The following is a 21,636-nucleotide window of genomic DNA, read 5'->3' as shown; positions in this document are numbered from 1 at the left end:
GCGCCCCGGTGTATAAAAAAATCTAAAAAAAAGTTGTTGTGGGTTCCCCCCAGTTCAGACATATCTGGTGTGGATTTTAAGGGGAACTCCATGCCAAAGTTTAAAAAAAGCAGTTTGTCCCCATGAACCCTGGCCCGGGGGTCTGCGGGTGGGTGCTTATTGGAATCTGAAAGCCCCCTTTAACAAGGAGACCCCCAGATCCCCCCTCCCCATGTGAATGGATAGGGGTACACTGTACCCCTACCCATTCACCAAACAAAGAGTCAAAAAGAAAAAAACACAATAGACAATTCCTTTATTTAAAAAAAAAAGTGTCCCATGATGTACATCCATCGTCAATCATGCCGCCCCATGGGCCTGAAAAATAGAAAAAAACTCTGCCTCCCAGTGACTGCTGTCTTTTGGCTGTGAAAGCTGTTATATAGGCAAGAGCAGGCCACCCGCCGATGTAACTGGATGACCCAACCCCCTCTGACATCACATGGTGTCACATGATGTCAGAAGGGGGTAGGGTCACTTGGTTACGTCACCGGGTGGCCCTTCCCTTTTCCTATAGTCCCTAGACGCCCACCCCCTCATGTTCCCAAGCTTTGAAAACCTGATGGCACCTTTACCCAAACCCCCAATTTGGTTTTGCAGGAATTTCATGCCTACTATAAGAAATTTTATGATGGCAGGAACAATACTGGTCAGCCAGAGTTTGAAGACTTAGTCGACCGACTCCCTATCCCAACTCTGACAGAGACATAGAGACCCCTTAGATAGAAGAAATTACAGTGGAGGAGGTATTGGTGGTCATTAAACAAGCCCCACTGGGCAAAGCACATGTGCCCGGATGGGTTTACAACCATATACTATAAAATATGTGCTCCCTTTTTGGCCCCGTCTTTAGTGGTATTCTTTAAAGCCACCCAAAGGGGTGATCCAATTGACATGGATTCTAATAGAGCATTTATTGCTCTAACTCCTAAGCCCCATAAAAACCATAGTGACGTAGCTAACTACCATCCAATATCCTGAATTAATACTGAAATTTTGGCAAATAGGCTGTTGTCGTTTTTAGCTAGCTACATACACTCTGACCATGTAGGATTTTTACTGCACAGACAGGCTGCTGAGCAATTGAACTTTCCATACTACAATCCTCTTGGGATGGCGGAAGAAATAGAACCCGGATGCTGCTGTCCCTTGACATTCATAAAGCTTTCGATTCCCTCTCATGGCCGTTTCTTTTCTGGTATTGTCAAGATGGAACTTCAGTCCTAAGTTTTTGGCCTCGCTGCACTCATTATATAGCTCACCTACAACTTCTGAGTGGCCACAAATCAGACCCGATACCCATCTCGTGTCGGACACTCGACAAGGATGTTCATTATCTCCCATACTGTTCGTCATAGCCATCAAAACTCTTGCAATAGCAAAATGTCAAAACCCAGAAATTTTTAGGACAGAGAGTGGGGGGAGGAGCCCTAAGTGCGCTTAATTCACTGATAACCTGCTGATGTTCATTACCTCTCCCCACAATACTCTGCCAAACTTACTGTCTTTTCTGGCTCGCTTTGGGAGAATTTCGACTCTACAGAGTATCCAGTCTCAATACTCATTTCAGTGGCAGCAGACATCCCTCTCCTATTTAGGAATCCGACTGACCCCCAGCTTTTCCTCTCTTTACACGGCCAACTATCCTACTATATTTGCTAGGCTATTAGAAGACATGCAGGCATGGTCAGATGGGAGTTTGTCATGGATGGGTAGGATTGTCTCAGTGAAAATGACAGTCCTGCCCAGGTTACTATATTTTTTCCGTGCTTTGCCCAAAATTCTCAGTTTTATCTGGGGTACCAAAGGCCTCTTAAATATGCGATAAGTGATAATTCACCACACACTGGATTAGACCGACACCCAAAGTGCACAGAAAACTAATGTGCTTACCAGATATATCTGACCTCTTAACTTAAAAAGAAAGTCAGAAACGCTTTAGCAGGATTGTGCCTGCACACATAGCAATGAGACAGGCGTTGATTCAGTAGCCTCTTCCCCGGAAGTCACAGGTATGATATGAAAAAAGGATAGAGAACATCCATCGCATAATACAGTTTTATTTTAAAATTCCAAAGTATAAAAATTTGCCAAATGGCTTCTTACATTATAAGGTGCCTACCCGGCACTGGGGCTGCTGGCTTGTCTGGATACATTTCGCTTTTACATCCGTGGTGGCGTGCGTTCCAGCAGCCGTGAACAGCAACCAGATTGACCTGAAGTGGCGTAGGGCAAACACGTAACCAGGTACAGCCGCTGACGTACGTTTTGTTGTTTACGTCTTCAGGGGGCGCCCTCGACAAGATAAAAAACCAACCTTTGATAAAATATGGTCCCTTTGGCTGGATTATTTGCAGGTCCCAGGAAAATGAAGCCAATAATGACTTTTTTATACCTAAATAAACCGTTTATACAGTATCACGCTACGGTCTGTTTTTCTTTTTTTAATTCATATGCATATGTATCTATGTGATGCTGTGATGCTGGTTACCTGTAAGAGGCTGTGATGCAGGATATACCAGGACTGACAGTACCTATGTTGACACACCTGGGAAATGGTTTTCCCCACTGCGCTGTTGGTTTTTCCATTAGTTTGGAGGCCAACACCTTCTGGAAAGCTGCCATCTTTCTATCTTGGTGGTGTTTTTTACACAGAGGATTTGGGGAAGCTGGTGTTTTCCTCCTATGTATATCCTCTATCTCCACCTTCCACTTACTGGATCTAAATGGGATTTTGGATTTCATTTCTAAACCCTTTTTTTTCACCGACTTATTTTTATTGATGAATTTTTTTATCATGTTTATCATGTTCATTTTATTTTGAATCATGTTCAGATTATCTGATAGCGCTGCTCTTTTTATATGTTCTAGGTATCATGCTGTAACTGCTTGTCCCCCCCCCCCCCTCCCCTTTTTTTTCTTTCTTCTCTCTCTTCCTACTCAAAAATGTTTGTTATAGTTGGGGGATTGGAGCCCCCTATAGGGGAAACGGGAAAATATTTTGGGAGCTATAGTCACTGGACAAATGCCGCATATACACGATCGGAAATTCCAACAAGGAAAACATGGATTTTTTTCGGACGGAATGTTGGCTCAAACTTGTGTTGCATACACACAGTCACACAAATCTTGTCAGAAATTCCGACCGTCAAGAATTGCATACAGACGAGCGGATTTTCCGATAGGAACTTTTTCCGTTGGAAAAATAGAGAACCTGCTCTCAGTCTTTTGTTGGCGGAAATCCCGACAGCAAAAGTCCGATGGAGCATAAAGTAGGTGCACGCGATATTGTGTCAATCTCGCTCCCTTTCTCGGCGAGATTGAGCACCTACGAGCCCCATCGTGGGAGCCAGCGCCCCTTTAATAAGGGGGCCCCCAGATACCGGCCCCCCACCCTAAGGGAATGGATATGGGGTACATCGTACCCCTACCCATTCACCTGCAAGAAAAGTGGTAAAAACACAAATAAACCACACAGGGTATTAAAATATTTTATTAGTCTGCTCCGGAGGCTCCCCCTGTCTTCTTTAGCTCTTTTACCAGGGGGAGCTTCTTCTTCCGATTTCCGGGGGTCTTCTCCTGCTCTCCGGGGTCTTCACCGCTCTTCTGTGACGTCTTCTCCGCTCCGGGGGGTCTTCTTCTATGTTCGCCGCTCTCCGCTCTTGACTCGGCGCACCCCGGTTCTTCCTCCCGCTGTCCGGTGCCTTCTCCTTCTTCCGCTGTTCTGTGACGTCTTCTCCCGCTGTTCTGTGACGTCTTCTACTTCTCCCTTCAGGCCGCTGTGCTGTGACGTCTTCTCTTCTTCTCTTCTCCCGATGCTGACACGTCGCCTCTTCTCGCTGCAATGACAGGTGCGTGGCTTGCGTCAGACTTTTATAGACCTCACAGTCCCATCATGCTCCGGTAGGTACCACGTGGGTAGGTATCACATGGGTAGGTACCAGAGCATGATGGGACTGTGAGGCCTATATAAATCCGATGCAAGCCACGCACAGTCATTGCAGCGAGAAGAGGCGATGTGTCAGCATCGGGAGAAGAGAAGAAGAGAAGACGTCACAGCACAGCGCAGCGGCCTGAAGGGAGAAGTAGAAGACGTCACAGAACAGCGGAAGAAGAGGAGAAGACGTCACAGAACAGCGGAAGAAGGAGAAGGCACCGGACAGCGGCAGACTAATAAAATATTTTAATACCCTGTGTGGTTTATTTGTGTTTTTACCACTTTTCTTGCAAGTGAATGGGTAGGGGTACGATGTACCCCATATCCATTCACTTAGGGTGGGGGGCCGGTATCTGGGGGCCCCCTTATTAAAGGGGGCTCCCAGATTCCGATAAGCCTCCCGCCCGCATACCCCGACAACCAACGGCCAGGGTTGTCGGGAAGGGGCCCTGTCCTCATCAACATGGGGACAGGGTGCTCTGGGGTGGGGGGGCCCCGCAGTGCACCCCCCTGCCCCAGAGCACCCAACCCCCCCATGTTGAGGGCATGCGGCCTGGTACGGCTCAGGAGGGGGGGGGTCGCTCGCTCGTCCCCACTCCTTTCCTGACCGGCCAGGTAGCGTGCTTTGGATACGGGTCTGGTATGGATTGTAGGGGCACCCCCTACGCCGTTTTTTCGGCATAGGGGGGCTCTCCTTACAACCCATAACAGACCTAAGGGCCCGGTATGCTCCTGAGGGGGGAACCCATGCCGAATTTTTATTTAAAATCCGGCGGGGACTTCCCCCTCAGGATTCATAACAAACACCGCACACGTGTAGAATTGGCAGGAATCCAAGTCGGATCTCCCGTCGCTTCTATGACGCGCACGTTGGAATGTGCTGTCACTATTCCAGTGAGTGCGAGATGTCGGCGAGATCTCGGCACCATGTCACCGAGAATCAGCGCGATGCTGTCGTGCTAAAAACACAATATCACAAACACCTACTGTACACACGGTCGGAATTTCCGACCAAAAGCACACATCAGACTTTTCTTGTCGGAATTTCCGATCGTGTGTATGCAGCATATGGCTTTTTTATTATTTTTGAAGGCCTACTCAGTGATTACATTTCAGTAAGGTCTAGATCTCAGGATCTTTCTGCTTTACTGGTCCATACTCTGACTTACAGGGCAATAGTCCTGCCAGCTATCCCCAGTGTTAACAATGTTTTTGTAATATATTCGGTTCATAACCCAAAGCTTAGTTTCTTTGTTGATTTCTGTTGATGTCCATAAGTTCATCTGTGGCCTTACTGAAGACCTAACCTGTTTACCAAGATCTTCTCCTGATGACTTTCTCCCCCCCCCCTCCTCCCCCTCATATTTGCACCAATTCTTGTATGATTCAGAGCATGTGAGGATTGTTTGCTGCTCTGTACAGTACTTCATTTATTTTTTGCCCTTTTTCAAAATACTAATAAAAACGATTGAAAAAAAGAGATCATGTCAATAACACGCTTCGATGATTCTTCTTCAGAGGTGTCAGAAACACGATAATACCGATAATTTTTCAGAAAAGTAAGTGTAGACATAAGGGCACTTTCACACTGAGGCGGTGGGGGCGGTAGCGGTAAATCGCTACTAGTTTTATAAAGGAGTTAAAAGTACCCGCAAAGCCCCAATAGGCAGGGCGGTTTAGGAGCGGTGTATACACAACTCTTGCACTGCCCCAAAGATGCTGCTTGCAGGACTTTTTTTCTTGTCCTGCAAGTGCACCGGGCTTTCACACTGGGACTACAGGTGAGGCAGTTTTCAGGCGCTTTACAGGTGCTATTTTTTAGTGCTAAAGCGTCTAAAAAATGCCTCAGTGTGAAAGTAGTCTAAATATACATGGCCACAATTGTGTATATAAACAATGAATATACAAAAATGGTATTGTACTAACCCAGTCACAAAGATTACATCACATATGTATGCCACTATGTTTTAAAACCAAGACACAAGGGCCAAAAGATTGTGCTGGGGTTAATGCCCCATTGGACATCCACCACTAGGTCCCACGTAGCCTTGCCCAGGTATCACACTGCAAAATATCTCCTAATGGTCTCTAGAGCCGAGGGACATGAGGATCATGTGGGGTCTATTGTAAAGACAACCAGGAATCACAGCCCAATCGATAGAGATCAACAAAAAAAAAATAACAATGACAATAAAGACAATGTCTTATTGGCATCCTATACAGGAGCATATGATCCACAAATACATCAACATGGGAGAGTGGAGGATCAAATAGCAAAGTAAGATAAGACTGGATCTTACATTGTATATGGCAGTTGTAGAGGGTCGTGGAAATCTAGGAAACCAAACGAGGCACAGTAAATGGGAGACCACAAAAAAACAGGGTAAAACCCAACATATTGAAGGATCCATATGGTAACAGAGGTAGAGTGGAACAAAGTCCTAAAGTGTCTTTACCTTAATTCCAATCCACTTACAGGACGTCCAAGGCTTAAAAGGAAACCAATGGGAGTCCCTGTCCAGGGTCACATGAGATACCGGCCAATGAGATGGTCCCAGCATCCAACAAGCTCCAGTAGGAAAATGGGGAACTTCCAGCCAATGGGTGCGTGGCTTAAACCTGCCCCTTGTGCAGGATGACGACCCCCTATCATACGGCCGCTGTTGCATAGCAGTGCCCCCATTTGGTGCACTGTTGGAGGCGAGGCTTGGTATCAATTCTGCTGAAGCTCCACCATGTTACAAAGTCGTATCCCCAAAGTGTTTCACAGCTAGCAAGCCTGCTTCCTCTGGGGTATAATAAAGGGCGATCAATAACAAACTGAGTATTTGTTAGCTGCCAGTAGATGTCATGTCATAGCTATTTTTCAAGCTGGCATACTTACCAGTGGGCACTGACAACAGGCCACTCTCATCATAATAAACATGATCTTGAATATGTCTGCAGAATGGTCTCTTGGTTTTCCCTAAATAAAATGCTCTGCGAACATAGTTCATCAGATAGACTACTTCCACAGTCTGATAGTCTACACAGTATCTAGATATAAAGTTACTGTCATCAGAAAGGGCAATTGTTTCACCTTCCCATGTCCAGGGACACTGCACATATAGCCCACATCTATACGTACCTTTTTTAGTGCATTCAGCACTTCTGTCTCCACCCGCATAATGTCCTGCCTGATCCATAATAGATCTGCTGCATCTGTATACCACCTCAAGGCAAAGGAGGATCCAGAGTCTAGTCTCGGGAGGGGCACTGGCAGAATTTTTTTTTGTGCAAACCAATCAATATACGCTTATTGGGATTTTTTTTACCAAAAATATGTAGCAGAATACATATTGGCCTAAATTGATGAAGACATTTTTTTATAGCAAAAGCAAGAGAGAGACACAGCTCCACATTTTCTCCTATTGGATGTCTAGCAGGAGGAAAAGCATGGAGGAAGCATAGAGAACACAGGAGCCGCTGCCTGACCCACTGCCCATCCCACAGCTTACCACTGTCACCCGCTACCTGACCCGCCACCAAGATGGGGTAAGAGTTGGTCAGACAGCGAGCTGGCGTGGTGGGGTGCTGGTTAAATGCAGATGGGGGGTAACATTGGCTGCAATTGATGGGCCACAGTGAGGCTGCAATTGATGGGCCACAGTGAGACTGCAATTGATGGGCCACAGTGAGGCTGCAATTTATGGGTTTTTTATTCAGTTTTTCATTAGTTTGCCGTGCCCCCCCTGCCCCACCCAAATAAACCTTGAGCACCAGCCACCACTGACAGAGAGAGACATTGCTCCAAATTGTCCGCACAGAGAGACCACTCCTCAAGAATATTGCTTGATTCCTTTATCAACATAGTAAAGCCTTGTACACACCACTAAGGATGAGCTCCGGCGTGTTCGCAAAGCCCTTGTGCAAGGGCCGCCAGGAAGTCGGCGCTGCGCTAATCCCAGGCAGTGAGACATTTCCTGATCTCTGCAGCCGCACTTCGGGAAATGTCTTCCTGCCTGTGATTAACGCAGTGCAGTACCGACTTCCTAGTGGGCTCTGCACGTGGGCTTTGCGTACATGCCGGAGCTCATCCTTACATACCACTAGTTTTTTTTAGTTTTTTTATCAATTCAGCAAGTTGAACAAAAAAAAACTGACAGCTCTGGTTGGAGCCGCTGAGCATGCCCAAAAGTGACCTGAGCATGGATCAGCGGAGTGGCAGTGCCTGCTGCAAGTGTGTACAAGCCTTTGGTCACACACTGGTGTGCTGTGGTTTGGCCACTGTGCTTATGTACATGTTTTCCTTAGCTGCAGTCCCATAGGCTTCTTTTAGGTTGTGCGTTTTTGCTGCATTTTTTTTTAAAGCACACCAAAGATGCAGCTGTTTTTGTGCACTTTCAGAAAATGCAGCAAAAATGTGCAAACTAATAGAAGTCTATGGGACTGGGGGGGAGGGTAACATGCAGATCACCAACACTGCAGCCAACCTGTAGCAGACCAGCGTGAGCCCAAATCATAGCACACAGAACCAGGTATTGCACAAAGCTGCTGAAAGAAACTTTATCTGCAGAGAGAGGGGGAGAGGAATTTTGGAGAGAGGGGGGAGGCCGGTCACAGCTCACTCACTTGGAAGAAAGCAGGCAAAAGACTCACTAGCTCGGTATCAGCTTCCAGAGCGTCACATACAGAGCAGTGACAGTGAGCACCGTCGGATCTCAGTTTAAACGTTCCCGCCCACACGTCCTATTCACAGATGGATCACACAGGCTGGCTGAAGTGTGGGCGGGCACAGTGAGAGAGGGGGCTGAAGGAGGCAGAGCGCACCCACCCCCTTCCATTCGGCTGTTCTCTGCACACAGTGTCACAGACTGTCAGCTCAGAAGCAGCCGGGAACAGCACTGTGACAGGACAGATGTCCGCTCACAGCAAGCAGGTTTCTGCATGTTCCTGGGCTGTTGTTGACCAGCCCTGCCAGCCTCCCTCCGGAGTCACCCACAGCAGTAACACTCGGCCAACTGCACATGCTCAGTCAGTTCCCACCTGCCAGCACATCAGCCTTTTTACGGGAAATAAAGTGCAGGGAAGGGAAGAGGCTCCACCCACCTCCTCCTCCGCTCCTGGTATCATGATGACACTCAGTCACAGTGGACGGCCGTGTAAGATGAGTCTCTCTCTCTCTCGACGGCGTGATCAGGTGATGAGAGAGAGAGAGACTCGGCAGCGGCAGCTGCAGGCACCGCAAGGCAGTTTTTAAAAAAAATGATTAAAAAAATTATAAAAAAATAATAATTTAATAATAAATAAAAAAAAGCCAATGTGACATGATTGTTCCGGGGGGGGGGGGGTCCAATTGCCCTGTTGCCCCCCCCCCCCCTGGATCTGTCGTTGCCTCAAGGTGGTTATAAATGTACTTAGCTACTATACTATCACTGGTTAGTAGATTCCAGTTTTTCTGTAGAACTTGCTTCAGTCAAAACAGTTAACTTGCTTAATTGTATTTGAGATACTACAACACTTAAGCTTAAAGATACGCACATTACGTGACTTAATCTTTGCTTTTTGGTAAATCTTTGTCTTAGTGGTGCTTCTGGAGCCTCTTTTGCATTCCAGTGGCTGGCAATACATGGAGTGCTTTACTGCCTAGGTGGGTGTAATGGCACCTGTGGGCAGGGATGGACTGGCCATTGGGACTACAGGGAGTTTCCCGGTGGGCCGATGGCTCAGTGGGCCGGCTTCAGTGATAGCGGACTGCCGCCCCCCTCTGCTCCTCTGTCTCTCCCTTCCCACAGCGCTCACCTCCTCTCCCTCCCCAGCTGCCATGGGAGAGACCTGTCAAAGTGGGCCAGTCTGGATGAAGTCCAGGGCCAAATTTCTGTCCCAGTCCAGCCCTGCCTGTGGGGAACTCCAAGCTCATGCCAATTGGTAAGATAACATTATTTGTTACTTGAGAGCTTTACTAATATTTGAAGATACTGATTTGAAGTTTTGAACAAGTATATCTTTTATGTTTGTTATAGATCTCTCCTTATTATAACCTTGAGGAAACTGGCTTACTAGCTGTGAAATACACTCTGCAACATTATGAATCTTGAGTGGAAGAACTTATGTTTACCATCTTCATAAATGTTATTAGGATACACTGTATGATGATACCATGGCATGAACTTGCTAGTCTGAAACATGGTGTCCTGGAAATTTGTGAACCTATGCTCAATGTATCAACAGATGTGATTATGAATAAATAATGTGGCCTTTAATAAACATAATTCTGATTTAAAAAAAATAGTGTGCAGTTGAATATGAAGAAATGGGAGTAGGATTTTAAGTGTTTAGTGTTTACATATGTTAATGGTGTTTATATATATGTTATGAAATAAATCTTTGCAAAAGTTATATAAATGTAAATAAAAGTCCAACTAAAGCCCAATGATAGGAGTCAGTTTATATAAAGGTAAAGATTTCATAGGGATAACTTCATAGAAGAAAAAACAGCTAAAACATCAATCTAAACATCGACTGTGAAATTTATGAATTGGCCGCTCACCTCCAACAATAACCCAAGGGTCAAACAAGGCTCATCAGATAGTCATATAAGGAATCCTGCTGATGGATCTGTAAAGGCATCCAGGTCCCAGGCATAGACGGAGAACTACATCCAAAACTTGGCATCAAAACATCTTGGGTAATTCCATATATAGATGAAACAGCTCGCTCCAAGGAATGACACTTCTTGTATAAATGGCGCTCAAATTAAACAAAGAACAGCCATAGTGCAATATTGCCTAATGAAAAGTAAATGTATTTAGTAAAAGAAACTGCTTACAGTACATCAAGTAAGGGTAAAAAACTGCAGTATAAAGAAATGGGAGTAGTGACACATTCGCCTCCTCACCGTACTTCCGTTGCATCACTGGTCACGTGACTTCATCAGGGAAATGGTAATGGCTATCTCCTGATTTTTGTTTTTTGTTATCAAAGGAAAATTGGCCCAAAACAGTAAAAATATAATTTTGTTAAATGTAGCTGTTTATTTCTTGTTACTACCATAACCTACCACCAAGAACAACCCAAAATACATATTCATGCTCCTAATGATCACAGTCATACCACATATGTGTATGTTTTTTGTTGTTTGTACTCACAGTACCGCCCAGAAATAATAGTGCACATTTTGCTTTTTTTGTCCTACCCAAAACACACTGACACCAATACTAATTTAGAAAAATGTAAAAAATAAATACTGCCCAAAATATACTGACCCTAACCTTGACCTTTGACCCCTACTTGACCCAAACACTAACCCTGGCATTTTTTATTTTCTTTTTTATTATTATTATTATTTATGTATTTTGTTTGCATACACGTTTTTTTTCTGCAAAGAAAGAAACACAGGTGTGAACTTCACAGTGACTTATCACTTTTAGTAGCCAATCAGGGGCTACCACAGAGATCAAGTGACCTGGAATCAAGAGTTCCCAGCACAAAGCCAGATATGCATTTATGCGACCCCACAGAAAAAATCCCAATCCAGTGAGGCTGGCTTTATGTGTTATGTCAGTGTGAAGGGGTTAACATCCTCATTTTGTGTACTAAGAACTATGGGTAAGGGTAACCACAGAGCACAAAGAATTCTCCTGCTCTCTGGTGTTTTCCTGCTATAGGGCAACATCATCCAGTTTCAGTGTAAAATCTAAAATCTTGAAGCCCTCCTCAGAATCACAGGAATTCATAAAGCTATAAAAGAAAAGAAAAAGGAGGGCCCACCGACCTAGTGCATTATCACTTAAAGGGATTTTATTAGATAAATTAAAACAATGGTCATACTCACAAACAGAGTTGAAAGACAGCGCTGATTAGACAATTGAACTGGTATACAGTATCGCCCAGCGACCACGGTAACAACACGGATCAGATGGCATCAGACCGACATCTATGGCTTACGTGTTTCAGAGTTGAACCTCTTTCATCAGCGCCTCAGTGGTCAGTAGTTGCTCCCTCATACAAGAAGCTCTCAAGTATAAATAGCCATACAAACACACAAGTGAGCATGTGCGGAGATGCCTGGCCAAAGGTCCGTCCGCATCGGCCGGACCCACCCATTGACCCCTCAGCCACTCTTGTCCTGAGGGGTGTGGCCAGAGAATTTCCCCACCAAAAAAAAAGGCATTAACTATGTCTCAAGGGCTAATCCTATTCGCTGAGTGGGCATCACTGTGATACACATGCAGATCAATATATGAACACAAGAGCCCACACGTGTACATTGCCAAACCAGTGAATTCCAAAGGCCGACCAGTAAGTGAGAATTATGCACATTCAGCGCACACAGCGCGTCTCCTTATCAGACAATAGCGGCTTCTCCTCTAGCTCTGTGGGTCTGGGGACAGAGAAACTCCATTAACAGCCCTTTTTCCTCCATAGGCGTGCGATGGAACGCACGCCATCGCTATACCAGGAAGTGAGTGCGTTCCAGCCCCCACTGCTAGATGGGCCGGAACGTCCCCTTCCTTTTTTGCACATGTGCGTGTGCATTCGCGCCAAACACAGCGCATAAGTGTAACCACAACAATCAGCATTAAAACATTTTTAAACTGGTTTAGAGTATATTATATTGTTAAGGTAAAACTAAGTAGCGCCTTTGTGGTAAGCAGTGTAGTTAAAGAAAAGGTTGACCTGCATGGTAAACGGTCAACCCCACTGCAACGTTATCCATTTTTCTGTTCCCCAAACTCATGCTAGAGCTTGTTCTGCTTCTGGAAAGGTTATCGATGCAAAAGCAACAGTGTTTTTTTACCTGATCTACATGGAATTATGTAAGGACCGCACCAAGACCATAGCCTGAAGTATCTGAAGTCGCAATAGTAGTTAGAGAAGGATCAAATAATGCTAGCATTAGTCTGCTCATGATGAACTGTTAAACAGTTTCTAAGGTGTGCTGGGTGACCTGTGACCAGACAATGCTTGCATTTTGACAAAGTATTGCCCACAATGGCTCCACAACTGAGGAATAATTGGGAATACTTTCAGAATACCATGATGTATGACCTAAAAAAGCATGTAAGGTCATAAAGTCTGAAAGTCAAATAGAGCAAGTGTTTGTATTTCAACTTTCACATGATCAGAATCAGGCAATAGTTCTTCCACAGACCCCATGTCATATTCACGCAAGAAAATGTAATAGAAACTGGTAGAAGTGTATAAGCTGCCTATGTATGGAAATTGACTGGTAAGAAGGGGGGGGGGTAGTGCCATAAAAGGCATGGCAGGGAAAGTAAAACACTGAACTCAGACAATTTAGTAGCAATAAGAAGGAAACAGCAGTATAGTGCACTCATAGATGTTCATTCTTCTTTTATTGCATTAAGTTAGTACTCATAAAGCTATCACAGGATCCAGCTGCCAACAACATTAATCTACATTTGAGAAAGTGTGGATTCATGATAATTACAATCAATAACTTTTCCATGCTCTTACCTACTAAAATAAAAGACAAGTGACCAGCTGTGAGTGTGCCACACTGATGGTCATGTGTTACTGTTTTTCCTTTGTGGTGCAGTACAGGTACCCAGCAGGTGCTTGTAGGCCAATAAGTGTATGCATCCTCACAACACACAAATTAAGTACTTTTTCAGGATGCGAATGGCTTGTTTATTCACATATCAAATCCAAAATGGAGAACATTTTTGGGCTTGAGATTACTGTATTTATTGGCGTATAACACTCACTTTTTGAAAATAGAGGGTAAACTGTGCCTGCGTGTTATACGCAGAGAACAAGACACAGAATCAAATGATCACTACCCATGGCATTATAGATTTGATTATAATAAAAATTTACATCACATGAACACTAAAGCCCTGTACACACAATCAGTCCTACCGATGAGAACGGTCCTTCAGGCCGTTCTCATCGGTTAACCGATGAAGCTGACTGATGGTCTGATGTGCCTACACACCATAGGTTAAATAACCGATCGGGTCAGAACGCAGTGACGTAAAACACAACGACGTGCTGAAAAAAACGAAGTTCAATTCTTCCAAGCATGTGTCGACTTGATTCTGAGCATGCATGGATTTTTAACCGATGCTTTTGTATACTAACCATCGGTTTTGACCTATCGGTTAGGCGTCTATCGGTTAAATTTTAAAGCAACTTCTAAGTTTTTTGACCGAAGGTTAACTGACCGATGGGGCCCACACACGATTGGTTTGGACCGATGAAAATGTCCTTCAGTCCGTTTTCATCGGTTTTGACCGACCGTGTGTACGCGGCCTATAAGAAAATTTGCACAATCAAATACAATGATAAAGCTCTGTAACACTTCTTATATTGTCATTGTGTTTGATGATGTAGTTCCAAATGATTGGCTCTGGGAAAGTATAGCCAGGAGGAATGGGCTGGAATGGATGGTATAGCAAAATGAAGGAGACTTTTAAAAGAAGCAGCCCATGAGCAGAGTGAACAATTCTGCAACTGTAATTCCTTTGGGGTTCAAGATGGTCAATTTATATATTTGTTTTAATTTCAGGTTGTTTTTAAATGTTCTTTTGCATCCACATTTTGTGGTTAAATTGAAAAGAACTGAGCCATGAAATCAACAATAATTGGATGTTCAAGCCACACAACAAACTAGTACTGCACCATACAGGCTTAACATTGGTATTCTTGGATTGTGATTGCACAATTAAAAAATTGTCAAGGATTTGAAGCACCTGTTTTAATCTTATATGGACTGATTAATTGTACATTGGTGTGCTCAGTTCCGCAGATGTCAACAATACATTTTTAAGCTACAGCTTGTTAGGGATTCAACTTATAAGATATACTAAATATACCCATTTACGATATTAGTGTTTTTCAACTGTGAATTGACCGCATTTGCTATGTTACTTTGGACACTTGTTGGAACAAAAAGAAAATGTGATATAGTAAAGCTTACCAGTATTTAGATTTTGTAGCTGCATTCGATTTTTCCTCAGTATTTTCACCTGGTAGTCCAAAAATAACACAATTTCTGTCTATGTGGCCACATATACTTGTTTGTTATATCTTAGGAGGGTATCACTGTATTTCTGGCAATGGGTATTTTATGTACATTCTGTAAATATCAGAGACATGCGGTGAGGTTAGTGGCTGGTGAGGCAATGACTAGTATCAGAGCCAGATACACACAGATTACATACGTCGCGATTGTTAGAGCGAGAGCAATAATTCTAGCACTAGACCTCCTCTGAAACTCTAAACATGTAATCTGTAAAACATTTTAAAGTGTCGCCTATGGAGATTTTTAAGTACTGAAGTTTGGCGCCATTCCACAAGTGTGTGCAATTTTAAAGCGTAACATGTTAGGTATTATTTACTTGGCGTAACATCATCTTTCACAGTATACAAAAAAAAACACAAGTAGTGGGTTTTTTTATATTCATATTTCCCCAAATATATATTTTTTTAATTATTGGGCAGCTGGGGCTAATAGTACTTTTCCATTGGCCCAATACTTCAAGCTGACCATTGAGCTCAGTGCCTCTGACAAGAAGTGAGAAGAGGGACTGTGAGCTCAACCTCTCAGTCTGCTGCAAACAGTTTGCCAGTTTGTATTTAAACAGACCACTCTGTATGTAGCTACAGGCTGTACAAGGAGCCCCATATCTCTGGAACCATAGGTTGTAGAAGCCTCAAATTGCCAGTGGTGGGGTAGGACTTAGGCTACCTTCCCTTCCAAATTGCTAAAAAAATTATGTTAATGGATCTTCCTCACCTGCCTCCCCTGACTGCATGTCCCTGGTAAATATACCTTACCTAAAAAAGAAGCCTAATGCAGCCACCACATCTAAGGACTGGTATGCTACAATATGATACATATTTATCTTGGGTTTAGTTATGCTTTAGTCATAATATGAAAATATTTAAAACACATCATTATATTTAACAGCTGTTCTAGTCATCATTGTAATCTTTTTTTATTTATTTTTTTGGCACATAGGTCATTTATCTTTGACTAGTGATCTAAGTGTTTAGCTAGTTAACACTGGAATTTATTGTATGACTATATTTTTAACTATTATTTTATCTATTTACAGGCCAGTGGTTTGGCTGCTGTTATTGCAATACTGATAATATTGCTCCTTATTGCTCTTGCGTTATTTTGGTGGTTTTGGCCCCTCTGCTGCAAAGTGGTAAGTAGTAAATGTAAATAAATATACACTAAAATATTATTTGTTTTTCTTTCCGGCATAAAAAGATAAACCATTATCATTGCAATCATGATGGTGCCAGGAAAGAGACAATAAAAAGACAGTAAATAAAAATTGTCCTGCATATGGTGTCTTGAACACAAGTGATGAGCCAGATGTTTACAAATTCCCTAAAATCATTGCCTTTATGTTTTAGAAGAGATGGTTGTAGCAGTTAACAGCTTAACAGTAAAGCATTACCTGGTCCATTCCTACTAAAATATTTTAGAAATGGGCTACAAATGAAATTGGTGGTTCGTAGTCCATTATAGTCTTTCATCTGTTATATTTTAATCCACTGCAAAAAATATTACATTTCTTTTAGATATAAAACAATATTCCATTTAATCTATAATTGAATGTGTTTTAGCCTACTGCTGATGGTTGCATTTCCAAAATATTGTCTTGCAGACTAGTGCTAATAGTTTTAACATTTGTAGCTTTTATAATCTCTTGTAGAGGGTATGTACTTTTTTGATGCACAGCGTTTGCATTTAGATATCTTAAGTGTAGCCAGATTATCATGAATGCAATTTTTAATTTGTTATTCAAGCCGGGCAAATAAATCAACATCAAAGCAATCATCATTTGTCTCTAAAAGCACTCATAAACAAAAATCTACCGGTAATGCATACATAAGCTGCGGTTATTGTTTTAAATGTTTTCAATGTTTAAAACAAGGAAATGAAATCATGTTGTAATTATCTACTGTTTCATCATCTTCCTGTATTTTTAAAATTGCAGTCTTGCTTATTTCTTTCTAACATACTGTATGTATATTTAAAGCAAGCTACCACTAGCTAAAACAGAATGCACGTTTGTTAGAAATAGGAATTACTGTTAAAGTGGAGAACACATAGAAATATAGATACTGTTCTTAACTGTTCTTCAATAGATAAATCTAGCAGCTTTCCCAGTGTAACTTGCTGTGCACGGCCCTGCTGTATCTCACAGTGACTGAATGAACGAAGGCTTCAAAACAGCTGTTGCAGACTTCATTTACAAAAACACTGTAATTATATCCTTACAATGTTCTTGGTTAGCACATATTCTTTGATCTACACAAAAATTCAGTTCCAGAAAACCCATGATTTTCATTTTTATTTTGTTTATATGTAGCATTTGTTCCTTTAGATTTCTACATACAAAATACACACAATTAAACAAAATGTCTTCTTTTTATTTATAAATACTGGTAATTGTGTTTTTTTTACCAAAGATTACATATTATAAACAGGACAAATCTGGGAAAAAATACATGCCCAATGTCTGTCTTGGCACCCTACACCTGCTGCAGAAAATCTCTGTTCCATGTCCTGCTTTCTAAGGACCATACAACTCTGACAGTGTCTGTCATTTATTCAACCCATGCCAGACCAGCTTCTGTATGTGTGCTCTTACCAGAGGCGTGGTATTACCACACATTAAAGGGGTTGTAAAGGTACAATTTATTTTCCCTAAATAGCTTCCTTTACCCTAGTGCAGTCCTCCTTCACTTACCTCATCCTTTGCTTTTAAATGTCCTTATTTCTTCTGAGAAATCCTCACTTCCTGCTCTTCTGTTTGTATGCAGGGCTTTTTCCCTGGTGTGGAGTATCATGCTTGCCCCCTCCCTTGGACTACAGGAGAGTCAGGATGCTCTCTACGTTGCAGATAGAGAAAGGAGCTGTGTGTTAGTGGGTGTCCTGACTCTCCTGTAGTCCAAGGGAGGGGGCGAGCATGACACTCCACACCAGGGAGAAAGCCTTGCATTACTGTGTGGAGTTACAGACAGAAGAACAGGAAGTGAGGATTTCTCAGAAGAAACAAGGACATTTAAAAGCAAAATCGAAGGATGAGGTAAGTGAAGGAGGACTGCACTAAGGTAAAGGAAGCTATTTAGGGAAAAAAAATGTACCTTTACAACCCCTTTAGGAGACATGCAGCACCTTTCCCCGATGAGCCTGAGCTTGGGGAAGGGGGGACATCAGGATCTCCTCTTTCGGTGCTACAATACATTGGGGAAGATTTACTAAAACCCGAAGAGTGGAAAATCTGTGCATGATAGCCAATCAGCTTCTAACTTCAGCTTGTTCAACTAAGCTTTGACAAAAACCTGGAAGCTGATTGGTTTTTATGCAGAGCTGCACCAGATTTTGCACTCTCTAGTTTTAGTAAATCTACTGTAAATCAACCTGTCTTGTTAATGGATGCTAGGCATGTTATTTGAAAATATCACCAATGGCCATTCTTTCTACAGTGTGAAGATTGTTACATTGACCTGTATTACAGTACAGTATTACAGCGTGCCTCTTTCTTTTGAACAGCTGTGTTGCTCAAATATTAATGGGTTTGGAAGCAACAAGCATATCTAATTTTTGCATCATTTTTGTATAGTTTTTTCTTTAAAAATATAAATTAACAAATCATATTGTAATTAAATATTAGGTATTATAAACCAGTTCTTAGATCTTGACTAAATTAGTCAAGCTACTGTGCTGAACACTGAATCATCTGCATCTAATGCTGGCCATACACTATACGAAAATTCGGCAGATATTTGGTCGTTCAGACAGTTCTTTCGTTTTTCGAACAGTTAATGGGCACAAAATCGATAATCGTTGGGACGTTTTTGAGCCGAAAAAAACGAAGGACACATTTGGAAATTTTCTGCCGAACAAACGATAAATCGGAAGGTTAATGTGTTTCCCGTCCGAACTTTCTGCACTGGGTATATGTAAAAAAAAAAAAAAAAAAAAATTTTTATTTATGTCCACTGAACGATTTATCGGTCATTACATCGTTTGCGCTCACGACCGAACGTTCATTTTTCAAAAGTTTGTTCGGACGATTTTTCGTGGAGTGTATGGCCAGCATAACTCTTCATATATAACAATAACTTGGGGCCTGTTATATGTGCTATTTAGGATATTTCTTTGCTATCATATCTTTGATATTGCTTCACAAAAACTAAACTGCTAAATTTCACCATACCTGTCAGTTGGGATGCAGTTTGGAGCCGATTAAATGCAACTTTCTAGGCATGTTGAATTTTGGAAAATTTTGTTTGTATTCATGTTTCTGTTTACTTTTTCTAGGTTATTAAGGATCCTCCTCCACCTCCACCACCAGCACCAGTTGAAGAGGTACATTAGGTTTTTATTCTTAGTCAATTCTTCTTACTTATTCTTATCAAATCCTAATGAACCTAATTACTTGAATTGAAAATGTAATAGTACATTTTTTAATGGAGCCCTTCCCAATCAATCAATAATCACCAAAACTCAGCAGAGTGCGATTTTGGAAAAAGTTCCTGCACTACTTTGGTGCGACTCCAGTGTGATTTCAGCCCCATAGACCCCTATGTTAACTCACAAAAGTCACATAAGTGTTAAATAAGAAGTTCTTTCTATGCAACTTTGATGAGATCAGTGGGTTTTTAAGCCATCTCTTCTCCTCCCAGGTTGTCCTTGCTGCCTAAAAACTCTCCTTCCAAGCACAATGCATGCACACCTAAGTGTAGAGAAAACATGCATTCCCACTCAAGTTTTTTACGCATTATTCAAGTTCAAACAAAAAGTGTCAGTTGATGTCCGATGCAATGTCGCAGTCCCACTAAAAATCGCTGATTGCTGCCAATACTAGTTAAAATAAAAATGCCATAAAAATATCACATTGTTTGTAGACGCAATTTCTTTTACCACAAAATGTAGCAGAATACATATTGGCCTAAATTGACAAAGAAATGTAATTGTATACATTGTTTATTGAATATGTTTTACGGCAGAAAGTAAAAAATATATATATTTTTTCAAAATTGTTGGTCTTTTTTTATTTAATAAAAAATAAAAACCACTGAGGTGATCAAATACCACACAAAAAAAGCTCTATTTGTTGGGGGAAAAAAAGACATAAATTGTGTTTGAGTACAGCATTGCACGATCGCGCAATCGTCAGTTAAAGCAACGCAGTGCCATAATGCAAAAAAATTGCCTGGTGAAACCTTCTGGGGCTGAAGTGGTTAAAGGACAATTATATAAAAAGATCAGTTAAACCCATAAGTGTTTTTTTTTTTTTTTTTTTACCACTACCATTCCTTCATACTGGCTTTTGACATTTACAAATGCAGTAATTTAGAAATTGGATGAAAGATTTAGCACTGGGAAACACTATTTAAAAATATGGAAAGTGTATTTCATACACAACTATATAGATGAGACCAACATGAGGGACAAATGAGCAGAAAAGAGGGACAGAGGGACTTTATTTCAAATCAGGGACAGACCTTAAAAATCAGGGACAGTTGGGAGCTATGCATTGGGTCTGATCAAATTGTTTTCTTGTGTTGCCAGTAAACCTGTTTAGAGTTATACATTAGCTGTGTTAGGCACCACTAAAGATTCAATAACATCTCTTCTTGTCTGTATTCCTTTGCTTGTGAGGCACGAGTTCATGAGAAATATGGAATTAATGCACAATGGGCTTAAGGTAAAGAAAATACCAGCCAGAAGTTCAATACCCCTGGGAGTCTATCATACAAAAAATATAATTATTTTGTAAGCAAAAACTAAAATAGAAAAGGTGATTTGTGCTATTAAAATTAAATACATAAAAAAATACTTATTTTTAATGTGTATGATACCTTGATAAAGATTTTGAATATCTTTTGAAGAAATATTTGAAGATTTGTGAAAATCAACTGTCTATGTTTTTATGTACATAGGAACCAGAGTCACCTACACCAAACAAGAAATGGCCCACAGTTGATGCTAGTTATTATGGTGGTCGGGGTGTTGGAGGCATAAAGAGAATGGAGGTTTGTAACATCTTCTTTTTTTTCTTTTTTTTACTGTAAACACATTTTGTATACCTGCTGTTAAGAATACTGTTGTATTATCACCATTATAAAGAACACATTTACAATTTACTTCTACAATAATTTTGTAACTAATGCCGCGTACACACGACCGTTTTTCATGACGAGAAAAATGCAATTTGTTTAATTGATCATTAAAAACGATCGTGTATAGGCTCCAGAGCATTTTTCTCTATGAGAATTTAGAACCTGCTTTATTTTTTCTTGTCGTTTTTCTTGTCGTGAAAAACGGTCGTGTGACGGGGGAAAAAACGCGCATGCGCAGAAGCAAGTTATGAGAAGGAAAATTTGCATAATCAGCCCAAAGGGTGGCGCCATTTGATTGCTCTGATACCTCACATGTGTGGTTTGAACATCGTTTTCATATGCGTGTGCTGCTCATGTATGTTTTCGCTTCTGCGCATGAGCTCGTCGGGATGGGGCACTTTAAAAGAAAAAAAAAAAAACATATTTATTTTACTTTAATTATATTTATTTTGACACTGTTTTTTTTTTATTCCTATTACAAGGAATGTAAACATCTCTTGTAATAGAAAAAAACATTACAGGTGCTCTTAACTATGAGATCTGGGGTCAAATGCAATAAA

General features: G+C 41.7%; 1 protein-coding gene across 4 annotated transcripts in view; it reads left to right on the top strand.

The window, feature by feature from the left end:
* Positions 1-21,636, top strand: part of ANTXR2 (ANTXR cell adhesion molecule 2) — a 362,866-nt gene that overhangs the window by 217,903 nt on the left and 123,327 nt on the right. For all 4 annotated transcript variants that reach the window (XM_040325040.1, XM_040325021.1, XM_040325013.1 and 1 more), the window contains exons 13-15: positions 16,042-16,137; positions 19,272-19,319; positions 20,897-20,989. In XM_040325040.1, the coding sequence (XP_040180974.1) occupies positions 16,042-16,137; positions 19,272-19,319; positions 20,897-20,989 (237 nt within the window). The remainder of the gene's footprint in view (positions 1-16,041; positions 16,138-19,271; positions 19,320-20,896; positions 20,990-21,636) is intronic.

This window comes from Rana temporaria, chromosome 1 (assembly GCF_905171775.1).
Source record: "Rana temporaria chromosome 1, aRanTem1.1, whole genome shotgun sequence".
NCBI lineage: Eukaryota > Metazoa > Chordata > Amphibia > Anura > Ranidae > Rana > Rana temporaria.
The sequence above is the reverse complement of the archived record's forward strand: the minus strand, read 5'-3'. Positions and strand labels throughout refer to the sequence as shown.